At 42.1% G+C, this 12467-nt stretch overlaps 1 protein-coding gene across 1 annotated transcript in view; it reads right to left on the bottom strand.

Moving 5' to 3' along the window:
• Positions 1–10881, bottom strand: part of srgap3 (SLIT-ROBO Rho GTPase activating protein 3) — a 60683-nt gene extending 49802 nt beyond the window's left edge. The window contains exon 1 of the mRNA XM_071925948.2: positions 10492–10881. Coding sequence (XP_071782049.1) covers positions 10492–10555 — 64 coding nt within the window. The 5' untranslated portion in view covers positions 10556–10881. The remainder of the gene's footprint in view (positions 1–10491) is intronic.
• Between the last annotated feature and the right edge of the window lie 1586 nt (positions 10882–12467).

The following is a 12467-nucleotide window of genomic DNA, read 5'->3' as shown; positions in this document are numbered from 1 at the left end:
GCTCATTGTAAAGATTAAAGCTGCACCTCCTCCTGAAGTCAATCCAGGACACTAGTAGTGATGCATCGATGCAGCATTTTAACGCAAGTCTGCTGTTTTGGATGATCACATGACATTGTGATGCAAATAAGTTGAAATACAACTTAACCCCAACCCCCAACTCCCCTCCCTTTTGGCATTGGTGGTGGACAAGGAGCTAGACTAGATAGCCTAGTTTGACTTCACACAAAAAGTGGGACATTTGAACACATTGTGCACTTGGGTCGCAGTACCCCATACCATTTGAAGTTACTGTACATGTGCCCATGTGCATCAAGGGGTGGAGTGAACGAGTGATATTTTCTGCAGAGCATCCTGAGGGCAGCTGAACGGAGAGAGAAGGGGAGGCTGAGCTGCACAAGGCAGTAGGCTGCCTCGGGAGGAGCAGTAAACATGGCTCATTTCACTTCAGAGTAATAAAGCTAAAACATTATCTCTACACAGACTCGGGGGTCTGATGGCTGGTGCATCCTCTCCGCAGATCATGTGACCCGTGACAGAGTTCAATCAAGTCATGTCTAGCACACCTAGAGATACAGATTTCAATGCATGCACTTTGACAAGAAGGGGTATTGGCGCAGCGAGTCTCTGGTGGGTGTAGAGGAAAGCACAAGACGCTTCTGTTGTGTGTAATGTGGATATATATTATTATATGAATTATAAAAAGCCTCAGAAGGCATTGAACTTTTTGAAAATTATGTCCCTGGGCATTCACACCACCATATGGTAAGACACACACACGCACACACACACACACACACACACACACACACACCAGACAAAAGCACCTCCAAGCCAAATTCACTCACCTAATCCCCAACTCGGCTCTGCAGTATCTGGACTCTACACTGCAGAGCCAAATACACATGAAAAGCAGACACACAGACAAACGCAAACCCTTATCCAGACCTTAATTCACTCTATCTCTGTCCCTCATACCGATTCTCATAATACAAGTTACAGTCGTTGAACTAATCCCCCACTACTCTGTTCCGTTTTTAATCCCCTAATGATTAATGCAATTTTGGAATCATAAGGGCTTGCTCCTTATGTGCTGTCAGTCCCGTCAGCTCTCCCATCCCTCCCTGTTCTCTCATTAGCCCAGACTGCTGCAGCACTCCACAGCTTGTACAAGCAAGTATCTTTCAGTACAACATGTACTAAAAGATAAGACAGCAGTACCTGAGACTAATCAATGGCTGAGTAGAGATGAACCGGTGGTGCATCCTAAAGCAGGCTGTCATCTGTCGGTCTCTTCGTCCTCTTAATCCTCCCTCGTAATTATCTTTTGGTTTACTGAGTTTCCACTGGATGTTCTGTCAAACTAAAATCAATCCAGACTGTAAAAAGGTTCATCAGCTTACCTTATGCAGTGAAATCAACTGCATTACCTCTATTAACTTGTGGCTTTCCACCTCCCGCTCACCTCTCACCCAAAACAAATGCCATCTGGGCTGCTATCACTTACTATCTGAAATCTCTGAAAAAAAGGCTTGATGATAATTAGCAAGATTGCTCATGTAATATGGTAAAGAGAGCTTCCCAAACTGTAATAAACCTTGAACCTCATGCCTTTGATGATCACAATAAACAAAATTAACAATCAATTAGCCATTACAAGCCAAGCACTTCAGAGAGTCTTCACAGCAGCTCCACTTCACAGTGAGGAGCGAGGAGAGGGAAACCATCTCAGACTTTCTCATCTCTCCCAACATTGATTTTCTCTCTGGTCCCTGTATCATCATGGTGTCAGCGCATTATATGAGTCTGATGCTTCAGGGAAAGCCCATGCAGGCTCTAGCCACAACCAGAAACACGCCCTTTTAGAATCTAGCTGTCCATCATGGCTGTATCCAGGCTCCAGCTCTGCAGGACCACAGAGAACAGGCTGAGAGGTGTCTCCATGGCAACACGGGCGTGCACCAGTCCCTGGGGAGCAGCTTATTGGAGAAGAGGTGGAGGCTGCAGGATGTGGATAGGTGGCAGAATGGAGTGAGAAGACATGTGCAGGTTTATGCATTGTGACATGGTGTAAATTTGACTATGAAGCTGACAAGGTAATCAGGGTACGGTGGCATTCTACATTCATCAGCACTATGTGAAATATTTTCGACCAAATCAAACTAGGATACTCCCAAAAAGGTATTTACAGATACTCTGTGACAGGCATGTGGATTGTTAAATGCTTCTATTCATTCTACAACATTTAGCTCTTTAGCTGGATGTGGGAGGCGAACCTTTGGTGAATCACAACCCAAGAAGGATGTTGCCAATAATATTTTCAGTTTTTTAGTTAATTTTCAGTCACTTGAGTTATTTTTGCACCCATTAAAGAGACACTGTACACTGTCCCTGTATAATACCACTGCAATTACAGTAAACAATGCAGTAACACAGATATAACAAAATGCCAGTTTGCGTACTCCTAATGAGTGACTCCTAGTGACTCCTATGATTCCATTTCTACCATCGGTGGTGTGTAAGAGGGACTTTTGTGCTACAAATGGTTACACTCTTAAATGATCTAAAGTGCTTCAATGCTATATAATAGTTAATCAGGCGGGTTCCAAGCTTATAAGGACTTTACTAATGACTTCAAATAGCAACCTTTTCCAACTCTAGTTGTAAAGTTATTTTTGCACAACTGCCTTCTGTTTCTAAGGTTACTGACTCTCTGAGGGAAGTTGTTTCAGAGTTCTTATTGCTGGTATCATGGAGTGCTGCTGCGTCTCCCATGGAAACCCGTTGGGTAATAAGGCCAAAAGTCAAATAATGGCATCATTTCCAGTCACTCTCTCGCTTGCTCAATTCTCCAACAGCAAATCCTGCTTGGCTGTTTCTTCTTTCCTTTTTAGATTTTTTTTATTTTTAGATATTTGGGGAAGTGTTTTAATAATGTTTTGAAATAATGGTGGCAACTGAACTGCCAATAACTCAAGCCTCTTACATTGCCATTGAGTGTCCTCAAAAACCCCTTGGGGAGTGTGCTGAGATACAAAAAGTGTTGCTGAATCCTGAGGCACTCGACAAAAGGTTGTTAAACATGGCATTTTGGAAATCCAGCAAATTGAGTGAATTAAAACACCTGTCACAGTTTTTCTCACACTCTTCCTTCTGAATGTACACAATGTCTGGTGATAATGGGATAATGGGAATTGAACCCACAAACTCTCCAGCTCAGGGTGCACACCCTTACCACCAGGGAATTGAACTAACTGAGATTTTCACATTATTAGTGTGAGTCGTCATTCATGTCAGCACATGGGAGAGAATATGAAGAATTAACTTCAAATTCTTAGACATGCAGTTCACTGAAGTGTTTTAAACAGCAGAGCTTGTGGTCTGGTTTTCAGATAGTACAGTGATGACAAAGAAAGACAAAAGAGAAAGAAAGAGCAGAGCAGCTGATTTAGAGTCAAACTCATCCAAGCACAGTACATGAACAGTTCCCCAGCAGAGAGAATTTGTCCACTGAACCACTACAAAACCGCTTGGCACTTCTCAAGAAAAATCATATCTATATCTTTGCGATAAGTCCAGCAACTTTCATACTTCCAAAAGAGGACACTATTGATTATTATAAGAAGATTTGACTTCATTTTGATTAAGAACTAAAAAATGAATTTTATAGAGGTCAGCTAAGCAAACTGAAAAATGTTTTCATATTTTGGTGTTTGTGCACCAAATAAACTTTAACAAGCTTGTTTGATATTTCAGATAAGTCAAATCATGTATTACATGAAATTTAAGTATGTCGACACACCTGTAATGGGGTTTAGTCCCCCTGCAAACACCAGGTCTTAGCTTTGATGCAGTGTTTTACTTGCTCTGAAATACAATCATGGTGTCTCGAACTGCACTCTTCAGTGTCAATTGAAATTTTTTCAGCATAAAAAACTGAATGCAATAAGTAGTGAGATCATTCACTGAATAGCATTAAATAACAGAAAATGGCAGAAAACGAAATAGTTTTTCCATTTAAATGGACCCTTGTCTACTTCATCAATGCCAGCACATGAACCACAGAACTATTCTGTGATTGTGTTAAATGATAATCTATGCCTGGCAGATCTCTCATTTCACAAAAGCCTGATTATCTCTTGAGTCGTCGTAAAATGGATAGAACAAACTCTCGATTTATCAAGCAGCAGCTGCATTCACATCATACTGGGTCTAAAGAGACCAGAGGTACCAAAGGTTAGGGAACACTGAAGCAAAACTATTTTTAATGATTGCCATTTATGGTGACAGAGGGCATGATGATAGTTCAGTGTGACATGGATATGGAGTTTTCTAAAGGCCGGGTTACAGCTCAACTCTGTCATTTCTTGGCTGCTTGTGCTTCAATATTCAATAAGTGAGATCTGTAAGAGATATGATGGGGTAAGTGGTGGGTGGTGCAGTGTCTGTTGTGGTACAGAATCACGCCCTTCTCTCTGATCAAGCTGTCACTGCAGTAAGAGATCCACATTTTGTCAAACTCCTGCTTTCTTTCAAATTAACGCTTCAATCAAGTGTCAAGTTCTTCAACGTTTAACAACACTGTTTTTATAGCATGGATGTCATGCAATGTTACAAATTCCCTCTTCATCAAGTCAGTAATATAGAGCTAACTTGAGCTGCCTGTTTGCTGGACTACTGCTGCTTCAAACACAACCAACTCTGAACAAAGCCAAAAACAAATGTATTGGGCAACACAATAAGCGAGCTACAGCACCTCCCAAGATCATTCTGGCTTGCTAGTAGATACTTCTTCCTTTGCAAATATTGTCTCATTCAACAAATGAGCCACACAAGTTGGCAGCTAGAGGAGCCTCAGCTGATGAGTCAGTGCAACCGCTTCCTCACCTCCCATAACGTCTCCTCTCACCTAACATCACTATCTAAACTGCCAGCGTCCCCAGCATGGTAACAATAGGTAACTCACCAAATCACACTATGATGGCTAATTAACAAGCTTTGATGTTGAAATGCATTTCCACTATCAACTGAACGACACATACAACTGATATACGTACATACAAGTGATATTAGTTCAAGTAACTTCACCTATGTTGACTGATCACTACACTAAAGCCCTGAATAGGTATTTCAGAGCACAAAGCGATCACATGCTGTACTCAGAGATGGTCTTGTTGCTTTAAAATCAAACACTTCCATGAACATGGTTTCCTGCATAATCTCCCTCAGCAGAGCAGCTGTCTGTAGCCCGGGGCAAAAACAAACAGAGGCACACCTAGTCTCACATGATTCTCATCATTGTTAAACCAAACCGCCAACACCTTGAGGGTCATTATAATGATCTTCATTAACACACAAGACATGACAACCAAATTTAATTTTCATATATGCCATGAGACGTTTGAGAACACAAAAGATACTGGCCATTTGTCTAGATCAGACTTCAGCTATAAGCTACAAACTGTAAGCTGATGTTCTCAGAGAAAACGATGATCATACTGAAAAACTGAAAAAAATGATATCATGTGATTTCAGTGAACATTTAATTGCATTTTTTCAACACGTTTTAACACGGTTAGGTGTGTGATCAAGTGTCACTGCACTTGAACTTCCCTTTTCACTTAGGACTCTGCAGTCGGTCTTGTGAAATTAATAAAGCTCCCAATATCCTGCAGTGCCTCGTCAAGTGGCATGTACACTCCGCAGCGCTGTTAGACATATATGAGAAGTTAATCAAATCACTCTCAGGTTTTTATTACATCTGCTGAGTTGGTTAAATTTGTTTGCTTTTGGTCTGGCAGAAAGGAACCTGCAGAGACTCGCCTCTCTCTCGCCAGGCCGAGCAGCGGAAACTTAAAACCCAGAGGTGTAAAAACTATGCTTCCTCTCCAATAGCAACACAAGTGTTATTGGTTGTGTGTGTGTGTGTGAGTGTGAGTGTGTGTGTGTGTAATGACTGGCATGGGTGGACACTAATGTACAACTAGTTGACATCTGGAGGACACTCAGCTGATGAGTCAACGCAAACTGTTCCCTCACCTCCCATAACAGGCGATGCCTCACATTCATTCATCTCTCTCTCCTCACTTTCTAGCATGACAGTTTCCCCAGCACAGTTGCAATGAATTACTAACCACATTTCCTTTGTTAGTTAGTTAGTTGTTGGTGCCCAGATGTCTTTCCATTGTCAACTGAGTGATTTCAATGCACACAGTAATCACAGGCTGTATACAGTAATGGTCTTGACCCTTGCCACTTTAATGTCAAACATTTTCATGAACGGGTTCCTGCATTAAACTCCCTGATCAGAGTAGTTGCCTGTAGCCTGGAGGAAAAACAAATAAAACAAACACTCTTAGCCTGCTGTAACATTCATCACATCAAAACTGTACTTTCTCTCCAATAGCACATTGCATGTGTGTGTGTGAGTGTGTGTGCCAGTGAGTAATGACTGGCGTGAATGTGCATGAGTACAACGATGGTTACATCTAGGGAATGACTATCACACTGGGCATTAGCTCTATCTAAAGGGCATCTCAACAAAATAGCTGTAACAAAAAAATAATTCACATATGAACATTGAAGATAAACTATCAAACTAAGTCAAGACTAAACTAAGTTAAAACACTGATCAGAAGAGTTTGGATTTAATCTGTGAAACACTAAGGAAAAAAAACAGTAATACTTTCCCATTATCAAGTGTTGAGAATGCCGGAAAACGACAGAGAGCAGGGCAAAATTGTGCTGCACTCCTAGTACAATGAATCAGGTAGACATTGCAGTGTTGGGAGCCAGGGAAGGCAGCCAACAGAGCAGGCAACCTGCTGTCCCTCCAGTCAAAGCACAGCACAGGGTGGATCAGCAAAAAGGAGCAGCACCAGATAAATGGCAGATTAATTTAATGAAAATGGGCCATTCCAAAGACAAATGCACCATGGCGTGCATCCTGGTGGTCCAGCATGCTCGTCTCATGACATATACTCGTGACATTTAAGGGTTTCAGTTTAGTTCCCAAGCTTTGCCGCATATATGTATCATCACTACCTCTCTCTCTATCTCTCTGTGTCTCTCTCTCCTATCTGTCTCTCTTTCTCTTTTGTGTAATTGCACAAAGCCAGCAAGCTAGTTTATTTATGTTCGCAGGACTGTTGAAGCATCCAGTTTTGTATGATGCAGGGGGGTGAAGGTTCAATTCATCCTTGTCCTATTGTTGAGAAAGCGTGCATTTGTACTGAAGCTATATTTTAGTCTCTCAACCTTGAATGTAACTGTCAAAACAGCTGTTACTGTAATGGCTGGGCCTGAGACCAACACTTCACAAGGTGCATAAATGATATAAAACTGACAAGCAGGAGGAGGTAGAGCTCCGGTCCAGCCAACCACAAGGTGGTCGTCTACAAACCAGAGCCCGAGCTCCTCAGTCAGTCCTCTGTTCAGTGTATGAACCCTCTCTATTGAAATGCTAATGTTAAGCTGTGCCAGCTGAACAGCTTGAATGAAGTGAACACCATCTCCCAGGTCCTTCAGAGACCTCGACTTGGCAGCCAGCCTCATGGGTCGTCAAGAATTCATCGATGGCAGAGGACTTAGTACGGCTTAGTAGTTTTTTACACTGAGAGAGAAAAGAAATGTATCAAACTGAGTGAACGTCGGGTATTCTGAATAACAATTTTATCTTATGATGTGTTTTCTTACTTAGCAAGCATCCCATTTAAGGAGATCCAATCTTGAACCAAGGTGATAATATTCTCCTGTTTGACTCGTATAGTCTTTTTCTCTGGTGTAAGCCCGAACTACTGTTGAAATCAAGTGATGATTATTTTCTGTAACCAATCTATTAGCAGCACTAATAAATAATAAAGCAACCTTGCAATCTTGTTATGGCAATCAATGAGGAAGACATTGATGATTTAGCCCCCTCTGCCATGTACACATTACCCAAAAAGCAATAACTCACGATAAGACAGGTGCAATTTCCAGTCTGAATCTCATTACGGTTAGATCACTGCCGGGCTCAGTTCATAACAAGCCATTGTTGTGAGGCTCTGGATGTCAGGGGCAGAGCCCTCTGTGACCGAGGGTAGAAGCCCTCCATGTAGCGCTGAAATGATCAGTCGATCGACACAGTCGATTAGAATTTTGGTAATCGCGTAATCGTTTTAGTCATTTATCAAGTAAAACTAGATTGGTAAGATTGTAAGATTTGCTTGCTTTTATCCATTTCATATCATTATAAAATTAACACTATTGGGTGGTTTTTTGGCTGCTGGTCAGACTAAGTAAGCAATTTTAAGAATCACTTTGGGTTCTGGTAACTTGTGATGGGCATTTGTCATTATTTTTTAGATTTTATAGACTAAATGATTGCTCGACTAATCAAAAAAAGTAATCAATAGATTAATCGATAATGAAAATAATCATTTGTTTCAGCCCTACCTCCATGTGATGCAGCAGCGGAGAATAAGAAACAAGGCCAATTCTCTAAATTAGCATCCTTCCTCCTCACACACTCTCAAGCCCCAGTCTAGTGTAAACCCTGGCTCTATGAAACAACAGCACTGCTCCCATGACAGCCTCAGATCTAAGCTGAATAATTGATGCCTAAATTAACAAAAAAAGGGCCAGTAGTAAAGTGGCACAGCAGTGGAGAGATGCAGGATAAGCTGGGCATTGATATGCTAAAAACAAGATATGTTAACATGTCAGAGCCATTCTCTCAATGACCAGCACATGCCACCGGACAAAACTGGAGTGATACAGCGGACCGACCTCAGACTGTCACAGAGAGAGAGAAAGCTAAGGCCAGATGGTAAAAACCAATATAGGCCGTTATCAGACAAGCAGTTGATATACTGTCCATACAAAGAGGAATGTTACTCAAGTGTAGATCAATCCTGTAAATCCTATTGTAACTGTTGACACACTGACTCCTCTGAGCGTCTGAGGTCTGGACCAGCACATGACTCGGGGGATCATCAGCCGAAGCCCCTGAAGCGTAGCACTACTGAAGCCACAGAGAGTGAGAGTGGTAGTAATGGGGCGAGGGCCTTGAAACTGAACCCCCAGCTCCACTTAGCGAAATGTCAGCTCACAACCAGCGTCTGTGTGTATTCCCCCTCATTTTACGCCACGCAGCAGAACAAACTGTCACCCATCACCTACTGATAGTTTATTTGGGTGGCTTGGATTATTTAGACTAAGCCATTTCAGACGCATTCAAGATTTCCTTTAATCCCTGCATTCAAGTATTTAGAATATGTTGTAGCACAGTTATTATCTATTCTCTTGTTTTTCATAGTGCTTTAACATTTTCCATAATCAACCGTCTCTACAGCTCATCCTACACAGAAATGTACTCATATATTTGGACAGAGCAGGATTAAGCTTCAGCCTGAAACCGTAACTGATATGGTCCAATTGAGCCCATGTCTCACACAACACAGTGATGAACAGGCTGAAATACAGACTGACAGGCATCACAATAAAGTACTGAATCCACAGCTCCCACGTTCACTAATAAGCTTTTTCTAGCCGTAAATCGCATTCCAATCCATCAGTCTGTGATCCAATACCAGATTAGAGATAATCTTTGGAAAAATCTTGTTGCAGGTTAAGTGCTGTGGTGCGTGGAAAGGGAGTGAATGATAACATTAAGCCAAAGATGTTTTTTATACACATTGTCAGGTGGGAGCAGTGAGAGAAAACACCCAGTCAGAGCAATCACTGACAACGACTGAAAGGCCAAACGTGAGGAGAGTGTGATCGAGCCCGTGGATTACAGCTGCAGCCGCCCTGTCATCACAAGACACTATATGACATGAAATAGGGAAACATGTTTAATCGATCAATTTAAGTCAATTTGGAGTGAATTTCATCAAGAAAATAATGGAACTGTGGCATATTTTATCAAAACTGTTCTCAAAGGTTTGTTGAGCATCAATAAACACATTTATTAACACAGAAAGCAAATCGCAAGCCCCAAAATGTGAGAGAAAGAGGTGCAATAAAGCAGCTATAGTCCTCCATCCTGCACTAGAAGGATTTCAGCACACGGATCATTTTACCCAGCAACAAAAGCGTGCAGAATCAGGATCCTGACCATTTCCCCCCCTCTCTATCCAAATGAAAAATAGGAATCCAGCACACAAATTGCATCTTACTGTTGTGAAATCAATACATGTTTTAACAAAAGAGGGGGGGGCATGCATAGAAATAGAAGTGGGGCTCGCTTCTCGCACTCTGCTCGGTCTTGTCATTGGATTGACTGTCACGGTTTACCTGTCATCTGAAGGGAAAGTCTTCTGTGAGTGCGGTACGTGTAACACTGTAACGGCCATAGATACATGTACTAGGGATTGATTGCACTGAGTGTTAAAAAAAAAGCATGCAAGTGCAGAGGAAACAAACTGCTCGTCGGGGAGAGCCGACGGACAGGCTCTGCAGAGACAATGCACACACAGCGGACAGCAGAAATAATATTCAAACCCCCACCTTTGACTTGGGTCTCATAGTCAGCAATGATCTCTTTATCCTTCTTGAATTTCGTGGATGACATTGTTCCTTGGGTTTTAGGGTGAGACCCTATAACTCGGGGACTCTATTGGGTCTTCGGTGATGATCCTCGAGTTGCAACGTTTTTCCTCCGTTTTGTTTTTTGGGTTGTTTTTTTTTTTGTCGTTCTAGTGTCCGTGCATTGGAAAAAAAAAAATCTTCTGATCGGTGTTGTATTCCTGCAGTCCAACAGTTTCGCTCGCCTATCGTCGAAATCTATGTAGAAATAACAGCAGAGCAGCTCCGATGTTGCATTCCTGCCTTTTCTCTGCGCCTGGTCTTTTCTCCGGCAGAGGAGCGGGGTGCTGCTGCTCCTGGCACCAGCAAACTCAAAGGAAAAAAAAAAAGAGACAGCAGCGACCTCAAAACTGTAACATGATGAAGAGTGGGAAATGACGCTTTAACATTTCAGCCATGCCAGCAGTCTCCCCCCTTTTATTTGCCTTGCGTGCCCCCCCAAAAAAACAACAGATGCGTACGAGTCAAGCTCACACCGTTCCTACTCCGAAAAATTGCGCTGCAGGGAAACAGGAATTTAAACGAACGTCACGTGAGTCTCCTCCTATTGTCAAACCCCGTCGCCCCCCGTCCTCCATCCCCCCGCCCTTACACACACACACACACGCACGCACGCATCCACGCACTCATGCACGCACGCACACACGCACGCACACGCACACATTTAATACTGAAAATACAGTATGATCACCTTTACTGTTCATGTTTTGCTTTGCATACAATGATACTCATATAGTGATACCCCCCATACACACACACACACACACACATTTATACTCAAAATATGACCACCTGTACTGTTCACGTTTTGAATACAGCCAGGCTGAGTTCTCTAGAGGTATAAATAGACCTAACATGGAAATTTGCCCCTCTCTAGTAGTCATTGCCATGGGAACTTCACACTTTCCTCTATACATTGCCTTCACCATGGCTACTGTTTAAGAGATGTGCCGCATATCAGCAGCATCTGTGAGGGAGAGTCTGAGGCATGCTGCTCTATCACACACCCGGTGCAGAGACTTGGTTTAATGGTTCAGGCATGGCAGAGCACCACCTTCTCCTTGCTTTGATATGTGATGTGATGATATGTAATCATGAAGGCAGCTGTGGTGGTGGTGGTGTGTGTGTGTGTGTGTGTGTGTGTGTGTGTGTGGCGGGGCACTCACGCACGGATCACTATTTTTTAAAGGCAAAATGGCCTTTGCAATTCTGTACTTTCTTGCAAAAGACGTACAGTATATAATGTCCATTTGAGCAGGTGCATAAAGATGGGTGGTTCTCTTTGCTCCTCCTCTTCCTCTCTGTCTGTACTGGCAGAACTGATGCTGACATTTTGATACTTTGTACTGTGGGAGGAGTGTGACAGGAAGAATGACATGAAACCTCAAGGCCACTGTTTTTATGAGCCTGTATACTAATCTGAACCTATAGCTGACAATGTCTTTAAACACATTCATATAATATGGATGTGTAAAGATATACAGTATAAATTCCTAGAGACATGAAAAAAGAAACACAACCAGTGTAGGTGTGACAAAGAAACCCCAGAGAGTTTATAAAAACATCTCATCCCACATATGAGTGAAATATGGTTGAGGAGACCCAAGAAACTTCCACGGAGTTAAGGGATGATGTAATGCTGTTAGATTCTGCCATAAAAGGAATAAAATGGAACTTCTCAAATTTGGTTAAATTGTTCGCAGTTAATTAAATCTACTATCGAACGGCATGTTGTGGATGTTGTTTTGTCCAAATATTCACAGCAACATGAATCATCTTTTGCCGTTGTGTCAAAATGAATCATTATGTTTATGAGATGGGAGTCATGGGTTTCTTACAAGGCAGAAAACCGAGAATATTTGTATTCAGAACGTGAAGAAAAGCACATTTCCAAAGCA

This window comes from Centroberyx gerrardi, chromosome 5, assembly GCF_048128805.1.
Source record: "Centroberyx gerrardi isolate f3 chromosome 5, fCenGer3.hap1.cur.20231027, whole genome shotgun sequence".
NCBI classification, from domain to species: domain Eukaryota; kingdom Metazoa; phylum Chordata; class Actinopteri; order Beryciformes; family Berycidae; genus Centroberyx; species Centroberyx gerrardi.
This window is presented reverse-complemented; position numbering and strand designations above follow the sequence as displayed.